Genomic DNA, 18,762 nt, shown 5'->3' with positions numbered 1-18,762 from the left:
CAAAAATCTTCCTGGGTTTTTCTGTGGGAGCTTTGTTATCGGAGTCTTAGAGCAGGATTCCACTCTGGCTAGGCAGTGGTAGCACATGCCTTTAGTCCCAGCACTTGGGAGGCAGAAGCAGCCAGATGTCTATGAGTTCAAGGCTTGACTGGTCTACAAAGTAAATTCTAGGACAGCTAGGGCTTCACAAAGAAACCCTGTCTTTAAAAAAAAAAAAAAATTAAAACTGAGGCTCTATTCTGAGAGCCCCTATAGGTTAGGATTATCCATATACCCCATGTGCTAATTAAAAGGAAGAGTGAGAGACAGAGAAAAGAGACATAGTCAGTGTGACTATTGTTGAAAAGAACAGATTCAGTCACACACACCCTCCAACACACACACACACACACACATTGGTTTTTAAGGACCTGATAGTGTTAATCCTGAGATTGCCAGAGAAAAAACAATTCAACAATTTTGAGTCAAATCTAAATTAAGCTTTAACAAGATACTGATTAGGATGGGCTTTAGTCGGGACCATTACCTGGGGTTCCTAGCTGAGTGGCCATGAGGCACAGGTTATAGGGGCTATTTGAGGACAAGCCCGTATTTTCCCATGTGGCTCTGTAATTTGTAAAAAGAGCTACAACTCCCAGCGTTCCAGGAAGTTACTCTATCCTTGGGCAGGTGGAGCTTACAGGTTAAGTTTTAACTTGAGGTCTTATAACAGGAACTTTTTTTTTTTTTTTTTTTTTTTTAATAGAAAAGGGAAGGATGTACAACAAATCAGGTGACCTCGCGCAGGCTGTGTCTGAGTACTCACCCTGTGAGCTCTGGACTCTGCAGGGGCTTCTGTCAAAGTTGCCACTGGCAAAGAGGAACAGTCCACTTATAGTCAAACAGTGACTCCTGCTCCAGAATGCAGCCCTGTCATCATGAATGGTAGCCTGCAGGGGAGGAGGAGGAGACCTGTCCTGCAGTGTTCACTGTGGTTCATAAAGATGTTTATCACTCCTGATCCCAGAGTCCAAGGTCTTTGCAGAGTGTCTCAGGAAGAAAGGCAAAGAAGCCAGGCCAGAGAGGGAGGGGTCAGCTCACAGAACCTTCCCCTTCTGCCTTTACTCAGGCCCTTCTTCAGGCCAGAGCGCTCGCTCGCGCTCGCTCTCTCTCTCTCTCTAATTGAATTATATTCGATAAAGGCAGCTCAATGGCTTGCAGCACACATGTGCCCTGGGTGCCTAACCTTTTTGATATCAGTTTGTGTATGTATTATGTTTTCTGATTTGTTTTTTTTTTATGGGATTTCTGTGTGAGTGAATGTATGTGTCTCTGCATCTATGTTTTCCTTGGGCTCTTTTTTTTTCTCCTGTTTCTTTTGTCTATTCTTGTTTATTTGTTTTTTTTTTTTTTTTTTTGTTTTTTTTGTTTTTTTTTTTTGTAGTCTCCTGTTTGTTTTCTCCTAGGAGATAGAGAAAGGGAACGTAGATAAGTGGGGGGGGGCTGCAGGGAACTGGCAGAGGGGAACCACAATCAGAATATACTTTCAGAATAAACCCACTTTCAGTAAGAAAAGAGAAAGTCAAAGGAACTTAAAGAAAAAAAGGTAAGGAAAAAATGTTAAAGATGGATCTAGTCTCTAGTAGGTTTTAGAGTTTTGTTTGAGATAGGTCTCATTATTTTCACCCTGGCTGGCCTGAAATTCACTATGTAGACCAGGCTAGCCTCAAATTGTCCTGCTTCTGCCTCTTGGGTGCAAAGATTAAAGGCATGAACCATTATGCTTTTGGCTTTTATGTCTTAATAAAGTCAATTATTATGAACATTATGACTATAACTATACAGATAAAAATATAAATATTAACAGAAAAATCTTTTTTTTAGGTAGCAGAAAGGGAAAGCATTAGGTTGCTGCAGTTCAGACAGAGGCACCGTCAATACTGTTTATCCCTGAGTATTTTCTGCCACAGTGGCGTCTGAACGCTTGCTTCCAACTCAGTTCCTCTCGGATCCTTCTCTAGAAGTAGCTAGTGATGCCTCCTTTTCACCTTACCTATTTGTGGTGTGCTTGACTGTATCAGCTGATACGTGCTCGGTGTGCATGTGGAGTGTCAGACCCTGAGGGCCTGGTTTGCCTCTCAGGTGTTGGAATCCAGTCTGGTCCTCTGGAAGAGCAGGAAGCACTCTGAACTCCTGAGCCCTCTCTCCAGCCCCGCAATGCCTTCTTAGTAGTCAAGGCATTCTGCATCCTCTCGCTCCTAACTGGTTACCATTTTCTTCTGCCTTCTCCTGAACTTGTTCTCCATTGAGGTCTTTCCCCTCCGATCTCCCTCCTTCCCCCCTCCCCTCTTCTCCCTTTTCCCCCCTCCCCCTCCTCTTCCTCTTTCCCCTCCTCCTTCCCTTTAACCCAGTGACTTCCCATTGATAGAATTGAAGATCTTGTGTGCTCTGGCTTCTACCTGCCTCTAAGCCTGTTACAGTCACACTGGTCTCTTCTAGACTTCTAACCGTCTAAAGCTGTTTGGAATGTTCAGCCCAATTCTCCATGTAGTCAATAGCTCTAGCACTGAGTTCAAACATCCCCACATGTTTTTTTTTTCTTTCAAAAGGGGCTTGCCAGCCAAAGATAGTGCCAACCCTTGGAGGTAAAGGCAGGAGGGTCAGGGAGTTCAAAAGGATCCTCAGCTACTTAAGGACTTAATGAGACACTGTCTTGGGGGAAAAAAAAGTCCTTTACAAATGGGAAGCTTGCAACCTGGCTCAACCCCCATAACTCACATAAAGGTGGAAGGGAAGATCTAACTCCACACAATTGTCCCCTGATCTCCACATGTGTTGTGGTGCTCGAGCCCATATGTAATCATTCTCTCTCTCTCTCTCTCTCACTCACTCACACATGTGTACGCACACATACAAACACTAAAATAAAAATAGTTTTAATTTTTGCTTTTTGGTTTCTTTGTTTATGGCGAGAAGGTCTCACTATGGCTGTCCTAGAACTCACTTTGCAGACCAGGTTGGCCTCAAATGCAGAGGTCCACCTGCCTTTGCTTCCCTAGTGGTGGTATTAAAGGTCTGCATCACCACATCTGGCCTAATATTTTTATTTTCATAGCACCATTTGTATGGGTGCTCTGCCAGCATTTATGTCTATGCACCACATGTATGCCTGGTGCCCACAGAGGCCAGAAGAGGGCATCAGACCACCTGGAATTGGCCTTACAAATAGTCTAGTCTTGAGCCACATAGGTGCTAGGAATCAAATCTGGATTCTCTTGAAGAGCAGACAGCATTCTCAACCACTTTGATATCCTTCCAACCACAATTTATTTATTTTGTTTTTAAAAAAGTCATTGCTGGGGCTGTGGAAGTGGGTGAAATGCTTACAGCTCAAGCATGAGGTCCTGAGTTTGGATTTCCAGCAGCCATGTAAAAGCCAAGCATGGTGGCACATACCTATAATCCCCCTACACACTAGCAACACAGAGACAGAGGGATCCCCTGTGCTCCTGGGCCATCTAGTCCAGCTGAAATGGTGAGCCCCAGATTCACTAAGAGATCCTGTCTCAAAATAAGATAGAGAAGACACTTACTACCGAGCTCTGGCCTCCGTATGTGCTCACAGAAGTGCATGTACCGGAACATACACAGATGCATAGAAGGAGAGGGAGGAGGAGAGGGAGTGGGAGGAGGGAGGAGAACTCTCACTGGTCCAGCTTTGTGTAAGCGCTGCCAAGTTTTCCCAAAACAGGCCATGGCCGGCTGCTGGTTATAGCATTGCTGGGCTGAGTTTCTGAAGAGCTATAGAAGCACCTCTCTCTGTTGCCTCTAACCTTCTGGAGAGCAGGGATCATATTACACATCCCACACTGTGCATATAGCCACAACTTTGCTCTGTGGTCTTACAAAGCCGAAGGGAATGCTATGCTTAGTGTGTCTTAAACTTCTTGTTTTACTGGTGGTTGTCACGGTGGCTTTTGTTCTTTTATGCTGTTGGTCCTAAGAAGGGACAGGATATACCGCTGAGCCACACCTCCAGGCCAGACGCTTGATTTCTAATGGTTATTGTGTTCATAGGATGACTGTACCATAATTAGTGTTCCCATTACTAGGCAAATATTGTCGAAATGTGATCTTTAAAAACAATGCTGGAAGTTCCAGAACCTTCAAGGCTACATACAGAAACTGATTCTCAACAACCAACACTAGTGCTGGAATGAATATCTTTACTCCAAAGCCACCTCGATTTTTAGAATGTCTTCCTAGGTCAGGTTGTCCTTTGGCTAGCTGGGTGTATTGTACCAAATCTGTGAGACAGTAACCCTCCCGAGGTCTCAGGGCTGCTTGTGACCATTCACTTTTCTTTTTTTTTTTTTTTTTTTTTTTTTTTTTTTTTCGGAGCTGGGGACCGAACCCAGGGCCTATGCGGTTGCTAGGCAAGTGCTCTACCACTGAGCTAAATCCCCAACCCCATTCACTTTTCTTGATTTGGGGACAGAGCTTTGGTCAGTCCTCAAGAGCTCCAGTCTAAGGTGGAAATGTCCCCATATGTGACAGCACTTTCCTTCCTGCTCAGCTTCCACTGCAGTTCCACAGGCTGGGACATCTCGTGGCTGTGATGGCGCTGCTGTGTGGGGACCCACATAAAGAGGTGGCTGAGGAGGCTGCAGAGGGGACACACTACCTGCTTCACATCACTCTGAGACTGAAGTGTAAGACACTGGACGAAGGTGGGATCTAATCTCTAGCACAGCATAGGCTGCCCTCCCCTTGCCCTCCTTCCCAAGGTCTATAAATGTGTTCTTCAGCAGTCCATAGAGAGAAAGGTTTGTAGTCCGTGGGCAGAGAACCAATGCTGATGTGGTGTTTGAATAAGAATGGCTCCCAGAGGCTCATGAATCTGAGTACTTAGTCACCAGATAGTGGCACTACTTGAGAATGTTCAGGAGCTATGGCCTTGTTGAGGAAAATGTGTCGCTGGATCTGGGTTTTGAGGTTTCAAGCCCATGGCAGGCCCAGTGTCTCTTTCTCAGTCTATAGGTTGAGATTTAGTTCTTAGCTACTGCTTCAGCACCATGCCTCTCTGCCTCCATGCTCCCTGCCAAGGATTAACTCCCTGAACCTATAAAGAAGCCCCCCAATTAAGTGTTTCCTTTATAAGAGTTGCCTTGGTCATGGTGTCTCTTCACAGCATCACAACAGTGACTAAGACACTGATTTCAACATTGCAACCATAACACTGTCTTGGACACCCCCACCCCACCCCCAGGACCCTCTATCTGCATGGCTGTGAGTAACCAGACAAGTGGCCATAAAAACAAACTGGAACTATTGGTTTGGTCAGAAGTGGGTGAGATTCTTACCATCGTCTGGGCCTCCATACTGTATCTCATAACTGATTTGGGTTTCAGCAGTGTGCTGGCTGTTTTATGTTAACTTGATACATAAAAAGTCATCTGAGTCAATTGAGAAATGCCCCCATAAGATTGGGCTTTAGGCAAGCTTGTCGGCATTTTCTTAATTAGTGATTGATATGGCCAGACCCAGGCCATTGTGGGTGGAGTCATCCCTGGGCTGTTGGTCTGGGGTCCTATAAGAAAGCAGACTGAACAAGCCACAAGGAGCAAGCCAGTAAGCAGCAGCCCTCCATGGCCTCTGCATCATCCCTGCCTCTGGTTCCTGCCCTGGGTGAGTTCCTGTCCTGGCTTCCTTCAATGATGAACAATGATATGGAAGTATAAGCCAAATAAACCCTTTCCTTTCCAAGTTGCCTTGGTCATGATGTTTATTACAGCAATAGAACCCTAACCAAGGCAAATAGAAACTAGAGTACCAATGCCCCTAATCTTTATATCACAGTCTAGTTAGTTGGTATCCAGAGTCAACAGATAGGTATCATTAGCAGTAAAATGGAGGACAATTACAGACCCATGAGTAAGAATCAAATGAGTTGGGGGTTGGGGATTTAGCTCAGTGGTAGAGCGCTTGCCTAGCAAGCGCAAGGCCCTGGGTTCGGTCCCCAGCTCTGAAAAAAAGAAAAAAAAAATCAAATGAGTTGTGGGATTCAGAAAAGGCTTTCTGAAAATGAGGGGGAGAATAAAGAGCAAGCAAGCAAGTGAACAGGTGAAAGGCAGTCAGAGGAACAACATAGCAAGGATGCTCAGCGATGGATGGACGGATCGATGGGTAGATAGATAGATAATCTATTAACAATAGCAGGGGCAAGAGAATAGCAATCAAGGGAGAGAGATATAACAAGAGATAGAGGGGCAGGGGGAAACCTTGCTCTTATAAAGAGACCAAACTGGTAATAGGGTTTGAGGGAGCCTGGAGGGTCAGTATGGGCTTGGACATGCAGCTATGGCTACACATCGATGGAGAACCATATGCCCTTTCTTCCAGAGGTAAGGGAAATTATTCCTTTTAGCAGATTGGAACTGGCTTCACAAATTCCTAAGGAATACTGGCTTGTTTGGTGTGGTTTGGGCTTGGTTTTTTGATACATGGTCTCATTATGTAGCTGTAGCTGTCCTAGAACTCACTAAGTAGACCAGACTGGCTTGGAACTCATAGAGATCCCCCTGCCTCTGCCTCTCAAGTGCTAGGATTAAAAGCGTGTGCCACTATGCCCTGCTAGGAGTACTGGCTTTTATCTAACTGATAGAAATCCTCCTGTTGTCCAGTTTTAGCTCATTTCTGAATATTTGGACAGCCCAAGACCAAATAATTCAAATATTGATTCAACAAATATTTATAATGCCCTGTCCAGCAATATGAAGTCACATTAAAACATGGGAAACAACTCGGGCATGGTGGCACACAGCTTCAATTCCAGTACTCAGGAGGCAGAGGAAGGCAGAGCTCTGTGACTCGGGAGCTAGCCTGGTCTACCATAGTAAGTTCCAGAACAGCCAGGGCTGTGTAGAAAGATCCTGTTTTAAAAGTTCAAAACAACAACAACAACAACAAAGCACACAGGAAACAAGGCCATATGATGAGAGTGGCTGCTCAAGAGTTAGCAAGGCTGGGTGCGTGGGAGGTCTGTGATCAGGTCAGGCCTGGCAGTACTTAAACTCATCGGACACCCTCCCAACTCCTCCCCAGTGGGCCAGTGCTGTACCCCTATGCTGTACTTAGCAAATCATCCCAAAGCTCTGCTCTTACAAGCCCTTTCCATCTCCCTTTGGCTGCTCGTATACATTGCTTTACAAGGAGGAGGGCAGAGCCTACCTTCAGATTAGGTTAGTGTGTTCCTGTGAAAACCACACACTGAGATGTGAACGAGCAGGAAGAACGGAAGCAGAGCATAACCACCGCCCATGCATTCTCTCCCCAGATATCACGCAGGACAGAGACAGTGGCAAGAACCTGAGAGAAACTTTGAAAAAATGCAAGGAGCTGCTGGAGCAGTATAACCTCAAAGGGTTCTACTGTTGTCCCTTCAAAATTGTCCAGGTAATTAGAGAGGTTCGAAGCATCCAGACACACAGCTTGAAGGGCTAGCAAGGGTGGAGAGAAGCCAGAAGTCTTGTTTGTTTGTGGAAATGTGAGATGGTAAAAATCACATTGGGAAGTTCTCTTTGTTTCTTATAAACCAACCACAGAGATTGCTTGGGGAATGTGCTCCGTAAACATTCTGGATTTGCAAATAAGGTACCATGTGCATGACTTTACATGCCAGGTTTCTTTCCGATCCTTTCCTTTCCCTCTCCCTCTCTCCCTCCCCCTCCCTCTCTTTCTTTCAGACAGGGTCTCACTGGGTATCACTCACTGGCTAATCTGGAACTCACTGCATAGACCATGCTGGCCTGGACCTCACAACAATCTACCTGTGCCTGCCTCTCACATGCTGAGATGAAAAGCTTGTACCCCCCCCATCTGATTGCCCTATTTTCTTAGTTTAGCAGTTTATGTCAGCTTGCAGAAGAGGCCAGTCACTTCAGTCTGGTAAACTCTGACTGGACACCAGCCACTTGCTCATGTGAAACTTCTGCATGGAGAAGCTTCAAGAGAGAATGGTTGAGCCAGCAAGCTATGTGCTTCTAACTGTAGCCCACTTAACCCATTGCTCAACAAAGACCCATGCATCTGCTAGATATGTCAGGGATAAGGATACAGAGAAACAGGCTGGCAATATGGCTCAGTGAAGTGCTTGCAGTGCAAGCCTGGAGGCGTGCACTCAATCTCCAGGAACCACGTTTAAACACAAGAAAGCTGGGTTTAGCAGTGTATTCCTATAGTCCTAACTCCAAGGAGACAGACAGGAGGATCCCTAGGGTTTGCTGGCCAGCTAGCCTAGCAGAATTGATGAGCACCAGATTTCGTAAAGGACCCTGCCTCAACAAATCAGATGGAGAGTAATGGAGGGGGACACTGAGATAGACCTCATGTGAATACACACCCCCAGGCATTCATACCTATAGATCCATGTGTGCATACATACATGAACACAAACACGCATGAAGGGATCCTTATAAATCTTACTTATATAGGGTCTAAGGTACCAGGCAGTTCAGTCTAGGTAGCAGTTTCCTCATCTATGCAGGGAATCTACATACGGGTGTTCCATTGTCATAGTGGGTAAATGAAATGATGTGTGAAAAATGCTTGGCTTATCACCTGCTGCATAGTAAGTGACTGGTAGAGTGTATCATCCAGTCATATTGAGGACTTCATACACTGCCAAGTGCTCCAAGAAGCAGATGACACATGATGTCAATGGGTTGTCTCCCTACAAAACACTTTAGTTACACCAAGGAAGCTATCAGCTAGTCAGCACAGTGTGTTTCCTTCAGTGCTCCTAGAAATATAAAGTGTGATTTTCTCTGAGGGTCTCACAACAAGGCTTCTCTCTACAAATCCGAGCAGTAAAAGGCCATGCATAGCCTTTAACTGTGGACTTTGGGTGTGTCCAGTTTTCCATTTTAATAAATGTGTTAGTGTGTGCTAGAGGGACAGAAATTATATTATATTATATATATATATATAATGTGTGTATATATATATACACACACATACATACATACACACATATTTATATACACACATGCATACACATAAATGAATACATATATGCATATGTATATGCATGTGTATGTATGTGAAAGACTTATTACCAGCTGTGGTCTAGCTAGTTTAACAATGGTTGTATACCAACAGAAAATCTAAGACTCTAGTAGTTGTTCAGTTTATGAGAGACTGATTGTCTCAGCTGGTCTTCAGTATATGTCAGAATCTTGAAGAAGTAGACTCTTATGCCAGTGGCGGAATGGACTTGCTAATGAGAGTGAGAGCAACCAGACAAAGAGCAAAAGCTTCCTTCTTCATGTTCTTCAAATAGGCTGCCAGCAGAACATGTGGCCCAGATTAACGGTGGCTCTTCCTATTGCAAAAGTTCTAGGTTAAAAGTGGGTCTTCCCACTTCAAATGATTTAATTATGAGAAACATCCCTTACCAAAAGGTCTGGGCTGACCAACTGAAACCCCCAGATCCTCTGAAGGCTCATTGAGTTGGGCTACCCCATCATCTACTCCATCTACAAGCTGCTGGAGCGTGTGGAGGCATTAGTCCTGCAGAGCCAGATGTCATTACTGAGTAGGGCCAGTCCTGTACCTGCCAGCTGGTCCTGCCATGAAACCATGGCTGTAGCCCATATGCTTGCCCTGCTGGGAGGGAGATTGAAGGGTAGCAGTGCAGGCTATAAGCACAAAGGTTGAGTTGATGGAGCCTCAGGGTGGCAAACACCAAGAGCTGGGAGGTGTGCAGCAGCCTGGAGCCTTGTCATAAGATCACCCTGACTCTGGTCAAGACTAGTCTTGGTGATGGTCAGAATTTATGTTGTGTCAGAAACCAGAAACCAGACCCACAACTTGAATAAATGAATATTTGTTGCAATGAATATTTCCATGTATAACTGTTTGGGAAAAATATATACTGTGTAACACACTGTAGTTTCCAGCGCCACTGCACTGAACAAATATGCAATGAAGAGGTGGGCAAGACAGAAGAGATGGAGCAACGGATTGTGTGGGTTGTAAGAGAGCTAGAGACGCGGCTCGACTATGGGGACTGGTTGAGAGAAGGCTCTGGTTCTGAGGAACATGTTGTTGCTGGGTAGGGTCAGCAGGGTGGTGTGCCGCAGGCCTCAGCTCCTGGACATACCGTCCAGCCAATTGTCATGACGCTGAGCAATGACAAGATGTCCAAGATGAAGAAAGGTTCAAATTCTGGATTGGACCTCTTTGAAAGACCTCCATTGTCCATGCTGCCTCTGGAGGCCATGTTGGTATCCATGGTCCATGCTGCTACCCCAGGCCATGTTGCAGTCTGAAGTTCAGCCTATGGTCTGAGCTGCCGATGGAGGCCATGTTGATGTTCAAGGCCCATGCAGCCACAGGCGGACAGGTGGGTGTCCATAGTCCATAATAGAACAGTGTCTGTGGTCCAGGATGCTGCTGCAGGCCATGTTGATGTGCTTGGTCTGTACTGCCACCTGAGACTATGCTGATATCTGTGAGCCATGCTGCCATTGAGGGCCATGTTGGGGCCCATGGTCCTGCCGCAACTAGGGGCCAAGTTGTTGTCCATGGTCCGTGTTACCACCGAAAGACAGGTGGATGTCTGTAATCTTTGCTGTCACCTGAACCATTCATGCTGCTGCTGAAGGCCAGGTGGATGCCCGTGTCAGTGCCACTGCCTGACGTCATGTTGATGTCTACAATTTGTGCTTCAGCTGAGAGCTATATTGATGTCTGTAGTCTTAGCTCCAAGGTCTGTGCTGCCAGTGGAGGTCCTGTGGATGTCCCTGGTCTGTACTGCCTCTGAACCATGTTGATAGTCATTGGCCAGGCTGCTGCTGGGAACTCTACTGGTGTCTGTGGCCTATGCCTCTAAGTCCATTTTGATATCCATAGCCCGTGCTGCTCCCAAGGGATCTATAGTCAGTGTCTGTGACCCATGCTGCTGCAGAGGGCTGTTCATGGTCTGAGCTGCAGTCAGAGACCATATTGAGGTCTGTAGGCTATGTTGACACTGGAGGTCATTTGGATGGATGTCTGTGGTCCATGCTCCCTCTGATTATAAAGAACAAGAAAGCTACCTTTGCATTGGTACCAATGTCTGCAGACTCATAGTTAAGAAAAAGAGTCATAGAAGCCTTCTATGACAATCCAGCTCACTCCACCCCCAAAAAGTAACAGCCTAGACAGGAAGCCAATGAAGAGAACTCTTAACAACTATGGTAAGGATGCTGAAGTGTAGCTCTTCACAACCGATGGCTTCTGGCAGGGAGGCAGGTGGGGAAAGACTCACTTTTCTTTCAGGGGCTGGTTATTGGGAGTCTGATGATGCTCCAGTGAGTGTGTGTGTGTGTGTGTGTGTGTGTGTGTGTGTGTGTGTGTGTGTGTGTGTGTGTGTGTGTGAGAGAGAGAGAGAGAGAGAGAGAGAGAGAGAGAGAGAGAGAGAGATGGGGGGCAGACCTGAGAGGACTGGGAAGTGAGTATGATCAGGTGCATTATGTGAATTTCCCAAAATCAATAAAAAGATTATGCTGGGAAAAAAGAAAAGAAAAATCCCTCACAGGTGTCCCCAGCTGCTTGGGTTTTAGTTAATTCTAGATGTAGCCAAGTTGACTGCAGAGAGTCACAGCCATCACAGTCAATAAGCCAGTAACAGATAGTAAAGCTCTCCCTCCCTGTCCCCCTCTCTCAGTGGGGAATGCTGGGCTTTGTGCATCCTAGGTGGTGTGTTTTATAAAACACAGTAGTATGTGGGGCAGCGGGCCGAGCCAAGGTGTTCTCCCTGAGGAATCAAGCCATGCTGTATAGGCTTAGTACTAAAGGAAGTTTATTGGGGTAAGGGGGCCAGGGAGTGGAGCAGGGACCTAGAAAGGGGTACAGGAAAAGAAAGGGGGACAAAGAAGGACAGAAAGAGAGGAAGAGGGGAAGAGGCTGACTGGGGACACATAGTAGAGAAAGAGAGTAGGGGGTAGAGAGAGAAGGGAGAAGGGTAAGGAGAGGTCTTCTTGTGTGCCTGGCTCCTGGCTGTACTTGGCAGCAGAGAGGCAAGCTGTGGTAACCGTTGGGAGGAGCCTAGAGGAACTAGGAGCACTAGGCAAGCGTGGGCTATATTCCTGGGCCAGACCATCTTGAAAGCTCATCTTCCTGAGTCGTTGCAGGTCTTTGAAGTTTTCCTCGATTCTAAGGAGCTTGGCCAGTTTATAATGACCGTGTTGGACAGCCTGAAAAGCCTGCCGCATCCCTACATCCAGCAGACAGCAGGGGAGTTGCTGATAACTTTGGTGAAGAGTGCAGAGGCTCGATTTGAGAAGGTAAGTGCACAGGGCCACTTTCTGGGCTTTGATAGCAGCTTTTCCCATATATTTAAAACTCATACTTCAAGAAATGACAAAGGAAAGAAATAATTAAATTTATCATCTAAAATACAAAAGGACAGAGGCAGGCACAGTGAGGAAACTCCATGAGATGGGCATTGCTGGCCAAGCCTGATGACCTGAGCTCAATCCCCAGATCTCACGGTGGAAAAGAGGACAGCACTGACCTCTGACCTCCATACATACACGCCATGGTGTGTGAATAGCCCCCTTACAGAAACACAGCAATAATGAGTCTTTCTAGTAAGAAGGACAGACATAGGTGTGCGCTGCATACCTGTAATCCCTGTACTTGGAAAGCCGAGACAAGATCAAAGGATAAGGCTGGCTCGGGTTACATAGTGGATTCCTGGCAGCTCCAGGGTACTAGGCAAAACTTTGCCCCAAAACCATTTAATGAATTGACTATCTTACTTAAACATAGAGTGATACAGAAATAGCTAAACATGTAAGTGTAGTTATTTCTGAGGAAGAGAGTGAGGCTTGAAGAGCCGCTGACATTTTGCATTGCTCAGTTTTCTTAAGAGTGAATGTGAAGGGGCACTGGGCCATGCACAAAGCCCTGGGTTCAGTGCACAACACGGCAGCAATCTCAACAAGGAAGGCCATGTTAAAATGATAAGAACCAATTTTTTTTTAAACTTATGAGAATAGCAAAAGCATCTGGGCCTCAAAGGCCAAAGCAGGGGATCTCTGAGTTTGAGGGCAGCCTGGTCTACATAGAGAGTTCTAGGATGGCCAGGGCTATAGAATGAAATCCTGTCTCAAAAAAACAAAAGGAAGAAAGAAAATAGTAAAGATACAACCTGAACACTTGAGGCAGCAGTCAGAAGGCTCCTGGATGGGTTTGGGGCCTTCATTGGCCAGAAAGGCCAACTGTGAAAAGCTTTGATTAGTATAATTAATATGTAATATGTTGATTAAAATAATAAATATATTCTCACTGTAGTGATTCAATTGTATGAAATAATTGCAGTAAATCACATTCTTAACTATGTACAGGAGATCTGGACAGAGCACTTTCTATGCTAGGCTCACTGACTGACAGTGATAGCCAAGACCATGGTTCCCATCTTTTTACCTTTCCTGTTCGTGACACAGGCACAGCTGAGGCTTCATGAGCAAACAGAGAGACAACCCAGAAGGATGATACTTCCCTCTGTCCCTCAAGCCCCCAGTAGGTTCCCCCTCATGTTTCTCTGACTAGAATGGCATCTATAAATCATCCTTCAGCCAGTTTCTGGCGCCTGGGGGTAATGGCAGCCATTTTATGCCAGGATGTCAAGCACAGGAAGAACCGAACCAAAGCCTTGGCTTCTGCTTCCTGAAAGATCCGAGAAGAAGGGCTCCCTCACCATAACATGACTGTTTTATTAGCTTTGTTTAAAAAAATCACTATGGGGGTTGGGGATTTAGCTCAGTGGTCAAGCACAAGGCCTTGGGTTTGGTCCCCAGCTCTGAAAAATAGAAAAGAAAAAAAAAAAATATAAAAATATATTTTATAAAAAAAAAAGAGGTATAAAAATTAAAATAAAAAATGCAGCAGAGCACTCATTCATTCAATCAATCAATCAATCAATCAATCAATCAATCAATCAATTTCAAAACAAAAAAGGGAAAAAAAAATAAATCAATAAAAAAAAAAAAAAAAAAAAAAACCTTGACTGCTTTCTCAATGATATCCTGAGTTGTAAATCCTTCCCAATCTTTCATTTCTTCTTTAATGAGATTCTTTTTTTTGATGCCTTTTTTTTTTTCAGAGATGGGGACGGATATGCAGGGCCTCATTCATTCAATCAATCTAAATCAATCAATCAAAATTCACTTTTTTTTTTTTTTAAAAGAAAAATCAGAAAACACACTATTTATTTATTTATTTAATTTATTTGTTTGTTTGTTTATTTATTTATTTAGTATATGAGTACACCTCTGTATTCAGACACACCAGAAGAGGGCATCAGATCCCTTTACAGATGGTTTGAGCCACCATTTGGTTATGGGATTTGAACTCAGGACCTCTAGAAGAACACAGGGCTTTGTGCCATCTCTCCAGCCCCTCAAGCAAACATTCTTGCTACACTCAGCACGTCTTTCCGTCTTTCCCTTCCCCACTCCCCGCCCCCACCTGCCTCTAGTGTTAAGAATCAGATATCCAGGTCCTCATCTATGCTAGGCAAGCACTCTGCACTACAGGTCCGCCACGTCCAAATACCTCTGTACACAGACAGTCATATATACTACTTTTTGAGACAGGGTCTCCCTATAGCCCTGGCTGTCCTTGTACTCACTATGTAGACCAGGCTGTCCTTAAATCCACAGAGATCTGCCTGCCTCTGCCTCCTGAGTGTTTGTACCACCACGCCCAGCAGATGATTGGAAAGTTTTAACTGTCATATCTACAGTGCTGAGGAGACCCTGGTCCCATTCATACTAGGCAAGTGCTTTGGCAGTGAAACAAACCCTTAGCATTCTAAACTTTACAAACTCAGAAATATTTTGTCCCCTCACCTCTCAGAAGATGCTACAAAAAAAATCTATAATTGTCCCTCAGAATTAAGGTCCTAGTGATGTCTTTTTCCTCTTCAGGTCCCAGAAATAATAGGTGTTATCTGTGCCCGGCTGTCGATAATCACCCTGGCTAGTGTCCGGCAACAAATCATAAATACTGTGAGTTTGTTTGTCTCCAGACCTAAGTACACAGATATAGTGCTCAGCCACCTCTTATGTCATCCAGTGCCATATGACAGGTAACAGAACCTCGTTCAGCTGCTGTATTACTGTAGAGGAGTGTAGATACACACTGGTGCCTGAAGAGTGTTCTAAAGGACGAATGGACTGAATTCTTCAAACCGTTAGTTATGAACGAGGGCGGGGAGCGACGGCAGTATAGCCCAGTATCATGTGAGCCCTGGGATTCATTGCTTCGCAGTGCTTGTCTGACTCCCAGGCCTTATATCGAAGTTGCTGCTAGACAGTTTCATTTTGAGTCAAAGTCCCAATATTTTTCTCAGGCTGGCCTTAGATGTGATGTTAAATTTATAATTTTTTTGAGAAATTACAAGTTTCTTTAAAATCTAAGTGGGCTCAGAGGTTTATGTGTTTATTTGGAGCTGACGTTTTTTACATATGAAGACCACAGACTGGATGGGGTAAGGGTGTCTTTGAATGCCTTCTGAGAGGATTCTGAGGGACTCACACATGACCCTTCCTTCAGAGGAGCACATGCAGGGCACTGAGCAGTGTGTGGAGTACAGAGGGAACCCGTGACAAGGAGACATCTAAGCATTACAGGAACTCTGCTGAGAAGCATGGAGAAGTAACAGAAAACCTGGCAGAAAGACACCACTGGTGCTTCTCTTGAAGGGAGGTGATAGTCGAGGGAGAGCTGGAGAAAAGGCTGGCTTCAGAAAATGGGGTGAACCCTGGAGAGTAATCACAGTCCCTGGTTTGTCCAGCCAAGGTTGAGAGGTGGCTGGAGCGAGCCCATGTCATGGGAAAGCAGAGGCACTGGTCAGCTTCATTGTGACTGGCTGTAGTCAGTGCCGGGCAGTGAGAGTGCAGTTCTCATTCCACTGCCAGGTGCTTTGTCTACTGATACCTGAAGAACTGAGCAGAGGAAAACCTCTCACAGAAAGGTTGGATTCCAAACAGTCGCTAAGAAAGTTGTGGTCATGGAGGCCTGGTTAAGCCCTTTAAGTGATGCTTGTTATCCTGGGATTTGTAGGCATCTGGCTGAATTGTGGAGAACCCTGGAGGTAGAGCTGTCCAGCACGACCTGGGTCCTATGGAGGCTCCTGAGGAAGCTGCAGAAATGCCATGACGGGCCCGCCCAGGAGAAGATGGCCTATGTGGCTGTTGCTGTAAGCATTTCTCTGCCCTATCCTGTCAGCACAGGATGCTCCCCTTTGAGGATCCCTGACCCTGTTCAAAGGGTGGTATTTTTACTGTCTTTCAAGTTTGTTTCTAACACTCATCTGTAAATCTGTGTGTTTCTTTACATTGGCTCTGGCCTGGAGGGAACTGGTAGAGTTTAATACAGTGTGAGCATTCCTACTTTTATCCTTTGAAAATTACCTAAAGTAATCTAAACTTGTGAAGAAAAAAATTGATGTAGTAATATATAGACTAGAAAACGATGGCCCTTTAAATTAGAGGTCAGAAAGCTTCCTATCTAAAAGGATGTTTTAGCCCTCGTAGGAAATATATTTTTTAGGATTTACAGGTTATCATATATAGTCTCTGAAATATAATTTTTAGATTAAAAAAGTCTAAAAACCAAGTGATTATTGTATGTCTGCCATCCCAGTGACTAAGGAGGCTGAGACAGGATCACCATTTGAGCCCAGGAGCCACAGACCAACCAGTCTGGGCAAAGGGAAAACCACAAAACCTAACACTCATACATAGAAAAAGATTCTTAACTCATAACTGTCCATTTCACTAATGGAGTTTCTAGAAATACCTGTGCATGTGTGTATTTGATATGTTTCCTAACCCAGTCTTCCTTTTAGAACCATATGTTTTAGAGCAGTCTTATGTTCACAGCATAAATATACAGAAAGTTCAGAGGGTTGCTGAAAATCCCTGGGCTTGGTACACACAGAAACTATTTCCTATCAGTATATACATTTTGTTTTTTGGGGTTTTTTGTTTTGTTTTTTTTGGGGGGTTCTTTTTTTTTTTTTTTTGTTTAGGCAGCATCCCAAGTAGCTCAGGCTGGCCTCAAAACGTCCAAATAAGGACGTTTGGACTTTCCAAGTGCTGGGATTCTGCCCACATCCGGCCTTCTGGCAGGATGTGCTTTTCACCAAGTCTCTCCCTACTTTTAGGCTCCCCTTGTCTGGTCCAAGTTATTGCCATAGTATTTTAAGCTTCCAAATTTCTTCCAGCATCTTTAACTTGCTATTGTCTACTGTCTTATTCTCGTTTCTTAGGAATTTATGCTTTTTAAGAGTTCTAAAATGTTTTATTAGTGTAGTTGTAGAAGTTAGAGCAAATGCATGTATGTTTCAGCCGCATAATGCAGACTGTGAGATATGAGAGAGACGTGGGAAGGACTTGATAGTTTCCTTTCCTGCCAGCTCACAGAGGAAGCAATGTTGCAGTGGCCACAGCTTGAGCAATCAGACTTTGCATTTGTCTTACTGAAGGAAGAAAGCATTTACTAACACATTGATAAAAAATGAATACTTTCCTGAGTTATTACTTGTCATCTAAGGATCATTTAACTATTCCCTCTACCACTTAGCACTGCTGCTCTGTAAATGGATTAGCTGTGACACAGAGGGTTAGGACCACCAGGCAGTCAGTCCTTCCCTGTGCCTTTTCTGCCACAGGTAACAGATGCCCTTTATGAAGTGCTTATGGGAAACAAACTTCGAGCAGCTGCATTCCGCCTCTTTCCTCAGCTTTTGATGACACTGCTCATCCAGATTCACCACAGCATCGGCCTCACCATGTCTGATGTCAGCATCCCAAGTGGCCTGTATGCAGAGCAGGAAATACCAACGGAGGTTACACCTTTGTGGTATTGCCGGTTGTGATTTCATTGATCTGAAAGCATACTGAGTCTTGAGCACTGTAGTCTAAGGATAGGTGTGGTCCAAACTGGGAGTGAGCATAGGTTTGCAGTCAAGACCCGCACCCAGGAGTCACTCGGCTTTCATTTGCTGCCTTTAGTTTGTTTTGTTTTTTGTTTTTGTTTTTGGTACCAATATTAACTGGTACCATGCTATCTGGGCGCCTGGCAGATAGTGTGTGATACTGTACCAGTCCTTTCCTGACAGAGTAAATAGAGACAAAACTGCTAAACCAGCCTCCCAAACTAGACTGATCCAGTGAAGCGATTCCTTATCTCTTGGATGTTCCTTTGAGACATTTTTTAGTTCCTCAGCAAGGTTGGTAGGCATGTCTAATGCTGCTGACACCAGTCTCCTGGGAGGAAGAGCTCTACTCTGTCCTTAGGACCAGGCTAAGCGTCATCCATCTGCTTAGTGAGCTGAATGCCCTGGGCCAACCCACTGCTCTGTGCTTTAGTTTCCTTTTCTGTAAGTGAGGAGATTGGACCAAATTTTCTCCAAGAACCTTTCCAGTCTGACATGCTCCTGAAGTGAGTATAGGACAGCAACTCGAGAAGACTTCATAAGCCATGCTGATAAATCTTCTGGGGAAAATATAAGTTGCATCCATTCTTTCTTTTTCTTTTTCTTTTTCTTTTTTCTTTTTTCTTTTTTTTTTTTTAAACAGGGGCTCATGTCCTGCAAGCAGCCTCAAACTCACTTTGTAGGTTAGGATGCCCCCTACTCCCACACGCTGGGGTCCAGGCATGTGCTACTACATCTACTTTCTGAAGCGATGGGGCTTAACCCAGAGCATAGAGCACGCTAGGCAT

At 44.9% G+C, this 18,762-nt stretch overlaps 1 protein-coding gene across 1 annotated transcript in view; it reads left to right on the top strand.

Annotated features, from left to right (window-relative positions):
- Positions 1-18,762, top strand: part of Mroh8 (maestro heat like repeat family member 8) — a 68,632-nt gene that overhangs the window by 32,558 nt on the left and 17,312 nt on the right. The window contains exons 9-14 of the mRNA XM_032904628.1: positions 4,556-4,691; positions 7,316-7,434; positions 12,156-12,308; positions 14,958-15,118; positions 16,096-16,231; positions 17,708-17,898. Coding sequence (XP_032760519.1) covers positions 4,556-4,691; positions 7,316-7,434; positions 12,156-12,308; positions 14,958-15,118; positions 16,096-16,231; positions 17,708-17,898 — 896 coding nt within the window. The remainder of the gene's footprint in view (positions 1-4,555; positions 4,692-7,315; positions 7,435-12,155; positions 12,309-14,957; positions 15,119-16,095; positions 16,232-17,707; positions 17,899-18,762) is intronic.

This window comes from Rattus rattus, chromosome 5 (genome assembly GCF_011064425.1).
Source record: "Rattus rattus isolate New Zealand chromosome 5, Rrattus_CSIRO_v1, whole genome shotgun sequence".
Lineage (NCBI taxonomy): Eukaryota > Metazoa > Chordata > Mammalia > Rodentia > Muridae > Rattus > Rattus rattus.
Note: the sequence above shows the minus strand (reverse complement) of the source record. Positions and strands in the feature narration are given on the sequence as shown.